General features: G+C 37.0%; 1 protein-coding gene across 3 annotated transcripts; it reads left to right on the top strand.

The window, feature by feature from the left end:
• The first annotated feature begins 1,441 nt into the window (after positions 1-1,441).
• On the top strand, positions 1,442-6,858 carry LOC116165133 (glutamyl aminopeptidase-like). Of its 3 annotated transcripts, XM_031479440.1 has the most exons (14): positions 1,442-1,759; positions 2,088-2,595; positions 3,988-4,135; positions 4,180-4,441; positions 4,491-4,759; positions 4,813-4,947; positions 4,995-5,290; positions 5,337-5,425; positions 5,473-5,792; positions 5,842-6,070; positions 6,115-6,244; positions 6,292-6,414; positions 6,465-6,573; positions 6,619-6,858. In XM_031479440.1, exons 2-14 carry the CDS (start codon positions 2,090-2,092, stop codon positions 6,766-6,768), a joined length of 2,766 nt encoding a protein of 921 aa, XP_031335300.1. In that variant the 5' UTR covers positions 1,442-1,759; positions 2,088-2,089; the 3' UTR covers positions 6,769-6,858. The 3 variants fall into 3 exon arrangements, with proteins under 3 accessions (XP_031335300.1, XP_031335298.1, XP_031335301.1); XM_031479438.1 differs by having other exon boundaries at positions 1,442-2,595; XM_031479441.1 differs by lacking the exons at positions 1,442-1,759; positions 2,088-2,595 and adding an exon at positions 3,193-3,462.
• Positions 6,859-10,084: the final 3,226 nt, after the last annotated feature.

Raw genomic sequence — 10,084 nt, 5'->3', positions numbered from 1 at the left:
ACCCAAAATTCTAATGTTGTGGTGCAAATATTGCAACCGTAATTAAATAAAATTGGAAGGTTGAATTGAAATTTTTAAAGTGATATGCACTTCCTACATTGCTTCTGGCTTTGGGTACGGAAGGGGACGATTGATAATGTCCTATGATGGATAATGCTGTATGTTGAAGCAAAATTTCGTGTGGCGGCAGGGCCGTGGCCAGACTGTATAATCAGGGCAGGCTCACCAAAATTCAGGACGGGCGGCCTATTTCTGAACTATGACAAAAGAAGCACACATATACGCCATTTTGGGAATAAACCTATGATTACTATGCCACTGGTTCAGTGAAAATTGCGTTACAAGCCTATACAAACTTGTCTAAATCATATCGAGAATAGGCCCCCAGGCTGAAATCTGAAAAATCCATATTTTGACATTTGTTACCTATATTTCTATAGTTCCTGCAAACGGTTCTTAAAGTTTTTTTTCAAAGTACCTATCGTAATTAATTTTGTTCGCAAATAGTGTAGGTAGTAGAGTAGAGCAGGTACCTACCTTTACTTATATACTTAATATGAAATCAAATCAGAATGACCAATGGCATGGAAACAGTAAGTCATGTTTTATATATGATATATTGCAGTGTAATTCACCGAAATGCCGAGGAAGACCCACCCCAAGTGCACAAATGCGTGCAAATGTTATGCAAAATTTCAGGTCTACTTATACGACTTACAGGCTACAACTAGAAGATTTACGGTATTTATTTTCACAAGCACCATTTAAAATTTTTATTTTACAATTAACTGTTTGTTTTTTAAGTTAATCTTTTTGTAATTAGTCGACTGAAGGACCATAAGCTATATTTTTTTTGGTTAAATGATAATTTCCGCCCGAACCATACAAATACATAAGTAAAAAGTTGGACACGTACCTGGAGTGGCTTATTTCGGTGAGCTGCTGTACCGGCTGATGGGGACCCCCAAACATTAGTTTGGTTTTTTCACTTTTAAATTGATAAATGCGCGTAAAACTCGTACATGCTTAACTTAACTCTGCGCACATTGTTCCGTCTTCGCTAGCCCTTCTCTCTTTATTTTGAAGAGTTTTCGCGAATCCGCCCGAGTGCCCGATTGTACTTGTATGATTTGAATTTTTATTGAATTTATAGCGCGTCGAAATAACTGAGGTGTTTTTATAGGTTTGTGAACACGTGTCAATTTTTTAAAAACAATTACAGTAATATTATCTAAAAATGACACAATACATTTTTCAAAATGACCTACTACTACATTAAATGTACTCTGGAACAAATTTAGTGCTTATCAAAATATCAGACGATAGGTAATAGAAATCAAATGTCATTTACTTTTATATACTTGTTCTTTTACGTAAGCAATCGCATGAGAGATGTCGATTCCATTGCCCGTTAGGTTCTATATTTATAAATAAAAATGAATATTTCTCTCTTGTCTGTATGACTCTTATGCCTTCCTAAACCGTTTATCCGATTGCGATGAAACTTTGGGAAATGGTTGGATATAATATGTCCGCAAAGGTTTCTGATTTAGTGAAACACTTCCCGAAATTCCCACGGGAACGGGAAAAAAACGGGATTTTACGTTTTATAATCGAAATTGCGGAAGGTAGAGACTTACACCTTTAGAATGTTCCTAGGTTTCTTTGAAGGCGTTAGAGGGTGATGTTTACACGCGTACCAAGTCGCGGGCAAATGCTAGTGTGTAAGCTACTTTTTCCAAAAAGAAACGCTTGGGAAGTAAGTAATTTAAATTGAGGCAAAAAAGTAAAATATAAAAAAGACAATTTACATATTCCAAATGATATAATAAGTCTTAACGTTATCAAATAATATCTTTTGGATTTGTAGATGTAGGTATCTTATCGCAGTAGTCCTTGCACTTCACCTTATCAGATAATCATAAAATTAACCTAATTTAAAGCAAATTTTGTTTGTACAATCAAACTTGATCAGTAGGTAGTACCTACTTACCTATCTGTTACAATGGGTGCAAAGAAAACAGCGGTATCATTCGCGTTAATATTTTTTATTACTGCTACAATTGCATTTCTCGTATCAACTGTAGTTATGGTTCTTCAAAGGGACGAACTGCAAAATGAAGTAGATGATTGCAAACAACATAATGGAGGACATTCAACAGCTGCACCTCCCGTGTTTACCACAGCACAAACTACAACTGTAGCACCAGAACAAACTACAACTGTAGCACCAGATCTAAGTGGCTACAGATTACCATCACACATAGTGCCGAAATCATACGACCTTACACTTTATCCAAATTTGGAAGATGGCACATTTAGGGGTGTGGTTAAAATTAAAGTGTATGTTCAGATCGATAGTTCGGAAATTCGAATTCACAGCAAAGGCCTGAAGATTGACAAGGTTCTCATTGACGGAATTGCATCGTCGGTTGAAGAAAACAAAATTTATGAATTGTTAATGTTGTCGAAACCCAACGCGGCAGTCATACAGAAGGGTAACCGAGACATACAAATTGACTACAGTGGTGACATGAAGAATAGGATAGTTGGACTCTACACCAGCAGTTATATAGCGGAAGGGGGTAAAAAAATGTATGTAGCTTTTTGCGTTTTTCATCCAAAGGTTATTTATGTGTAACGATAATTTTGATTAATCAAAACGTAGGTATTAGAAAACCTTCTGTTCCTTACGTTAAGGAGGCCAATTCGTTAAAATCGCTGGAATCTAATTTTGCATAGCGCATTTTATACTTCCTTTTAGTTTCAAACGCTGCTTGCTGCTTATACGAGTATATTCTATATTTGTCTTCTTAGCAAGAGCAATTATTATTTACTTAGCAGCTTTCTCCTTTGTATAAGGCAGTTTTCAATAAGTAATTGTACTATGAAAACAGTCGAACACATTTATCAACTAGATAAATTACCTATCAATAATGTACCCACTCGACTTCAAATTGTGATAATTTTATTAATGTAGAACCGAGCCTAGGAATTCGCTGAGATTTGGGATTTAATGTACCTACCTATTCCGCCTGTATCGAACCCTTCGTGACACAGGGGCAAAGGTGGGAAGATCTTACCCAGAGACGGCGGGCACTAACTCCGTGCTTAGAGGCCGGGCGCAAGACGAAAATGCGGGCGTCCTTGGCGAGAAGCGTGCTAATAAATAATAATATTCAAATTTTCAAAATTGTGCCACGACATTAGACAAGGGACCTAGTTTGACCATGGAAGCGTAGCATGTTTCACGTATCAAAATAGTCTTTGATCCCCTTCATGCCCCTTGCTTTCCAAAATCCACGGAAAAGATAACGACCAATAGAAGTTTCATGAAGAAAATGATTTTTTATTTTTGAAGCACAGATGCTGTCTTGATGTCATAACGCAGGTCATTCCTAGTTCCAGGATTATATTATCTTTTTCCTGTTGCTTGGCTTAGAATGAAAATAAATGTAGTAGGTAGGTACTTCCTACTTACTAAGACCTATGCGCGATGCGATGCGATCAAAAATGAGTTGCTGTCTAGTCACTTTTGGAATTTCTGTTTACATGGGAAATCGTACTTCACTTGAACTTCCAAAGGCGACTCGACAGCAACTCATTTTTGATCGCCCGTTATTTATCATTGAAAACTTCGTTTCACAAGCCAAACTCCTCTACCTACTGTAAGGGATTTTTATAAATTATACCTAAGTACAGAATGTAATCACATTTCCCACAACCTACAAGGCGGCTACAACAAATTGGCCATTCATATCAAATCAAAAACACTACAAAATACGTCGCGGTGTGATATGATTGGTAACTGCGGCATGATCAATTATATTACCAATTGTTTTAGGTAACAGAAACTAAAAATTTGCTAGATAATTTGCGCGTCAAGGGTTCCTGAGTTGAGCCAAATAATGAATAATCATAGATAATAAAAATCAAACAAGAATAAAACCCTCTAACCAACACAATTTAAACTAAATCCTGTTTTAGTCCTATTGCGACATCAAAATTCGAACCAACCTACGCCCGTCAAGCGTTCCCATGCTTTGATGAACCAAATATGAAGGTCAAATTCACTGTCCATATTTTGAAGCCCGTTGCGAAAGAGTATATAGCTCTTTCAAACATGCGTCAAACAGTAAGAATAGCGCACAGTTTGCACCCAATTAGTTATAATTTCAGAGTGAAATCGCAACCGAAGGAGGTGTGATGGTGGATTTTGAAGAAAGTAAAGAGATGTCGACGTACCTTGCTTGCTTTATAGTTTGCGACTTTGAGCACACCAAAAGTGTTATTGAAGCTAATATTGGCGAGAAAATTCCACTGAAAGTTTTTGCAACACGTGCCCAAGTCAAAAATACACAATTTGCGTTAAATAGCACTGTAAATATTATGAAATATTTTATTGAGTACTTCGATATACCGTATCCACTTCCAAAATTGGGTAACTAAATTATGTCTGATGTTGAAGTCGAATTTAAGACTTGTTGTAGATCTCATCGCAATTCCCGATTTCGTTTCTGGTGCAATGGAACACTGGGGGTTAGTCACTTTTAGGGAAACTTCCTTATTGTACGACGAAGAGAAAAGCTCTTCTGGTAATAAGCAACGAGTTGTTGAGGTGGTAGCGCACGAGCTTGCTCATAGTTGGTTTGGAAATTTAGTGACAATGAATTGGTGGAACGACTTATGGCTAAATGAAGGATTTGCTTCTTACATAGAAACCAAAGGAATGGCTCACGTTTACCCCGAGTGGGACATGGTAACCAGCAAACCGGAATTTTTAGTTATTACTTATCACGCCATGAATTGTAGATGGATCAATTTTTAATAGATACTATGCATTCCGTTTTGTCATTGGATGCGACACCCTCATCTCATCCTATTGTACAAACTGTTGTGACACCTGATCAGATCACGGAAATTTTCGATTCTATTACTTATGATAAAGTATGTAATTCTCCATTTTTGGCAAGTATAAAACCATCAAATTTTAGGGCGCGTCTCTATTGAGAATGTTGGACAACGCAATTACAGAAGAAACGTTTCGAAAAGGCGTAAAGGAGTATTTGCTGAAATATCGGTATGGTAATGCAGTCACGCAATATTTATGGGACGAACTGCAAAAACTAGTACCCAAGGATGTCAGTATAACGGATATAATGGGAACCTGGACAGTACAAATGGGATATCCCATTTTAACCGTTACAGATGAAGGAAAGGAGTATGTGCTGACTCAAAAAAGATTTTTAAAGGATTATTCCAATACAGTAGCTAAAAGTTCTCCATATGGGTAAGACAATCTTGTTAATCTACTTTAAACTTACTAAAATTATTAGATACAAGTGGTCGGTACCGGTAACATTTGTCACAGACTTAGCTCCCAAAAAAGCAGAAACACGTTGGTTTAAACACGACCAACCAAACAGTAAGACGTTCTATACGATATAAATATTTAACCAAAAAAAATTGCAGTTAAAATTACAAAACCACCCGGAATTAAATGGATTAAGTTTAATCACGACCAAGTGGGCTACTACCGTGTCAATTACACTCCAGATCATTGGAAACTATTGGCTGCAAATATGGCACAAATGACAACCTCGGACAAGGCACATCTATTGGAAGAATCATTTAGCATCGCCGAAAGCGGCGACCTTTCGTATGACATTCCCCTTCAGTTAACCTCCTATTTGCAGAAAGAGTTTCATTACGTACTCTGGAGCATTGGAGCGGGTAAAATAGGAAGTCTTAGAAAGTACTTGATTGATTCTCCAGACTACAATGAGTACTTGGTGTGTATTTTGTGTACAAAATGTGCGCGTAATTAACTTCAAATTTTAGAAATACAGATCGAAATTGGTTTTTAATGCATACAAGAGCATTGGATGGCTGGAGAGTGCACAAGATACGCATTTAAAACGTCGTGTAAGATCAATAATTTTATCTTTTGCATGCCAAAGTGGCATTGCTGATTGTCTAACGACGGCAAAAACAAAATTTGATTTGTGGCTGAAAGATCCTGCCAAGAATCCCGTTTCCCAAGAACTACGAAACATTGTCTACCACTACGGTAAGCACGAATCAATTAGGCAGTATAAATTGCGAAATTTGCAGGTATGGAGGGTGGAGGAAAGGACGAATGGTTTAACTTGCTCAATCTTTATAAGAAGGAAATTGATGCGAACGAAAAACTCAAAATGCTGGAGGCGTTGGCGGCCGTCAAAGAAACATGGTTACTGCAACAGTATGTAACTTATTCGTAAAATATGGTCTTACAAATAAATGTTTTAGCTTAATTCAGCTTGGAACTATTGAAGGAGAAGGTCAGCTTATTAGGAGTCAGGATTATTTCACTATGCTAGGTTACATCTCAAGTAATCCAATCGGAACATCAATTGTATGGAATTATGTTCGGTAAGATTATACCTGAATGCAAACCGATACCTGAATTATTACCTTTTTAGAGAGAATTGGAAGTATTTAGAAGAGCGGTTTGGTTTAAATGAACGATATTTGGGACGATTGATACCGACTATTACAAGTTCGTTTACAATGAACTTGCAACTTCAAGAGGTACATAGGTACGACATAACCGATATTTATATTGTAATCTTTTAGATGGAAACGTTTTTTGCTGCCAATCCAAATGCTGGTGCGGGAGCACTCGCTCGTAAACAAGCTTTAACCAATGTCAAAAATAATATCAAATGGGTGCGGTCAAACCGAAACAGCGTAATCAGCTGGCTTAAAAAGCACAATTCACAGTAAAGTAGCTTTAGATACATTCGTATATCGTACAGAAATTTTAAACAAATTCGATTTGTTCAATTAAAGCAATACATTATAGTGTTAAAAATTTATAAGATTTCCATTTTCACAAATGATTTCACTATACTATGTCTCCTTACAACCTCAATAAATAACATACCTAGGTACCGATACTCGCAGTTGAATACATTCGTCAGCCAGCAATCGCTATAATGTTTGCTGAAGTTGCTCACAGTAGCAACATGTAGATATGTTGTATTCAAAGTGATGCAGTTCGTTCCACCGTCAACCTTTAAACCTTACATAAAATTACCAAAAAGTATGACCTCTTTGTATGTTCTTCCTCCAGTCCAGTTTATTTCGCAATCTATTTATACTTATTATTAAGTACCCAAACATCAAGTCAAAAGTGCTACTTTGGATAGAAAATGCCCAAAAGGACGACCTATACCTATCCCAATATCGCCCATATGGAAACTAAGCCAATCTATTCTCACAACTCATAAGTAATTTCGACTACGGAATTCTCTTATTATGGCCATTTCCAATTACATAAGCATACACACTCAAAATTATTGTTTTATATATCCGCCCTCTTCATACAAAAATATGGTAGCAAAGTAGATTTTTTTAAATTAAAAATTGATAGTATAATCTGTTACATTGCGTAAGTCGGTAGAAATTGGCCTTATTTTTATGCATTTCACTAGTTCATTCTATTTTATTCAAGTAATGAAGGTACAGCCTGAAGCTTCAGAAATACCTTACTTATTAAGTTCATGCAGATACCTATACTAAGTGACATGGAAAATACAAGATCAACAAGATACGAAGAATCACATACAATTTTCAGTAGGGGAATTTTTTGCCACTCGTCTCGTATTCGGAAACCAGACTTTTAATCCGGCTCATACCCAATCAGAGTTGGACTGGGTCACTGGATCAACTGGGTCACCTGGGTCACTAAATTAAACTGGGTCACTGGGTCGCTGGGTACGTCATACTCTTTTCAGTTACACCCAGTGACCCAGTGACCCAACTTGACCCAGTTTGACCCAGTTTGACCCAGTGACCCAGTTTGACCCAGTGACCCAGTTTGACCCAGCGACCAAATTTCACCCGGGGACCCAATTCGACCCAATCACCTAGTTTGATCGAAGAACGCAGTTAAGTCAGTGCCCTCGGTTCAAGTGTACAGATTATGAAATAAATGCTTAATGCTGGTTTGGTGAAAATAATACTCGATTGCTTGACAACTGCCATTTCTGTGATGTTTGCTTTAATACTGCCGTAAAAAACTTTCCATGTCCCGAATTGTATTAGAATAATGTTATTTCTTTGCTTCAGGGCTTACCAGTTTGCTTACAGGTGTTCATTCACATTTAATTTTTTTCTACTAGTTAGCTTAATGCAAATAAATCTTTTCTCTAAATACTTTCATTGACTACTTGACTACAAACTATAAACAAATGCATTTGATTTTTTTAGGTATTAGTTCTCTTGAATGAAATTGGGCTAAGTGCTTGTTGCCGAATATTATTGAGGAAGTTTTTTTTTAAATTAAAAGTTACTTGAAATTGTTTTGGATGATACCTAACAATAATTTAATTACTGGGCCACCGGGTCAAGACGGGTCACTGAGTAAAGCTGGGTCAAGATGGGTCACTGGGTCAAGCTGGGTCACCGGGTCAAGTTGGGTCACCGGGTCAAACTGGGTCACCGGGTCAAGCTGGGTCACCGGGTCAAGCTGGGTCACCGGGTCAAGCTGGGTCACTGGGTCAAGTTGGGTCACCGGGTCAAGCTGGGTCACTGGGTCAAGCTGGGTCACCGGGTCAACTGGGTCACCGGATCACTGGGTCACCGGGTAACTGGGTCAGTAAACTAACTGGGTCACTCTATGCTTGACCCAGTCCAACTCTGTACCCAATAGCGCTGATCCTTGAACTCATAGAAATCGATTGGTGAAAGTTGGTCGTCGCAATCTCTTTTCGTGCTCGAGAGAGACGAACAAAACTATCACATAAGGGGAATTTTTTTTCTCTCGAAAAATTCCCCTAATTAAATCCCTAATTAAATCATTATTAGAGGCAAGTATATACCTACTTCATGAAAGTTTTAGTTATTTCTTCAGTGAGTTTTTTTATTACTTTCTTTTAACTTGCATTAAGAGTGCGCTAGAGCGCGACAGACATTAAAAGGCTTGGGTTTGGGGTAGAGCATTGCAACATACATACAATACCTATTCAAGTTTGAATTTAAATCTGCACTTTTTGAGTCAAATCCGGAATTCAAATACGAATTCTAACTTTACGTAGATTCTAAATTTAGATGGAGTACCTATTTGCTTTAAAACAGGCGATGAATTGTAGCCATTTATTTTTTTTAGATATTTTATTAAATTGCTTTATATTAATAAGCTACTTCTTATTTTACAACTGTAGGTATAGGACTTAAATTCGAAAGGTATTCTCACAATTAATCATCAAATTAGCAATCAAAACTGTCCTCAAACCTGCTTCACGTCAATAGAAAAGGCCGTAATTTTACTCAAATGCTTTCAGAAAATTATTAATAAACATAAAGTTCCATGCAAATGTAACTAACTCACATAGGCCTTTACTTACATTGACCTTCAAACTCCCATTCAATTTACTTTTTCATTCGGAATTTCCAAACCGTGTAGGGTAGTATCTAGATCCAATGGATCTAGATCCACGATATAGATCCATTATATAGATCTTGTATCTGGATCTAGATTGTATTATAATGGATCTTTCACTCGTCGATCCAAGATCTGGCAGGCAATTTCAATTTATATAAAAAAATGTACAATGTGTAGTACTCGTATTTAGCGGTCATGTTGATCATCATGCTCCGACTTGTGCTTTCGGAATTTTTCGAAAAAAATTGTGATTGGTTTTTTAATTAATTTATTTATTTTAGGTTGTTCTATACTACTCCGGTATTTACGTTACGAATTAGGAAAACTGCAGAAAAACCTAATTCGGAGTAGCCGACAGAATGCTCAAATCTGATCTAAGGAAATTCCCATCTCAGATGCCACAGATGAAAAATTCCCACCTTAACCCGACCTCCGGTTTTGTAGCCCAACGCTCTACCACTGAACCTTTATTTTTAATGATAGAAAGTTCATTTAAAAAACCATTTTGTAGGGTTTTACAAGAGCTACAAGACTATTTACATCAAATCCCTTCAAAACTCTTAGTTGTAAAATGGGGTGAGCACAAGGTAATGCTTGCATATAAATATATATCACTTAATTTTGATCGTACAGAAATTTAGCAGTAAGAAACAT

This window comes from Photinus pyralis, unplaced genomic scaffold (genome assembly GCF_008802855.1).
Source record: "Photinus pyralis isolate 1611_PpyrPB1 unplaced genomic scaffold, Ppyr1.3 Ppyr1.4_LG2, whole genome shotgun sequence".
NCBI lineage: Eukaryota > Metazoa > Arthropoda > Insecta > Coleoptera > Lampyridae > Photinus > Photinus pyralis.
The sequence above is the reverse complement of the archived record's forward strand: the minus strand, read 5'-3'. Positions and strand labels throughout refer to the sequence as shown.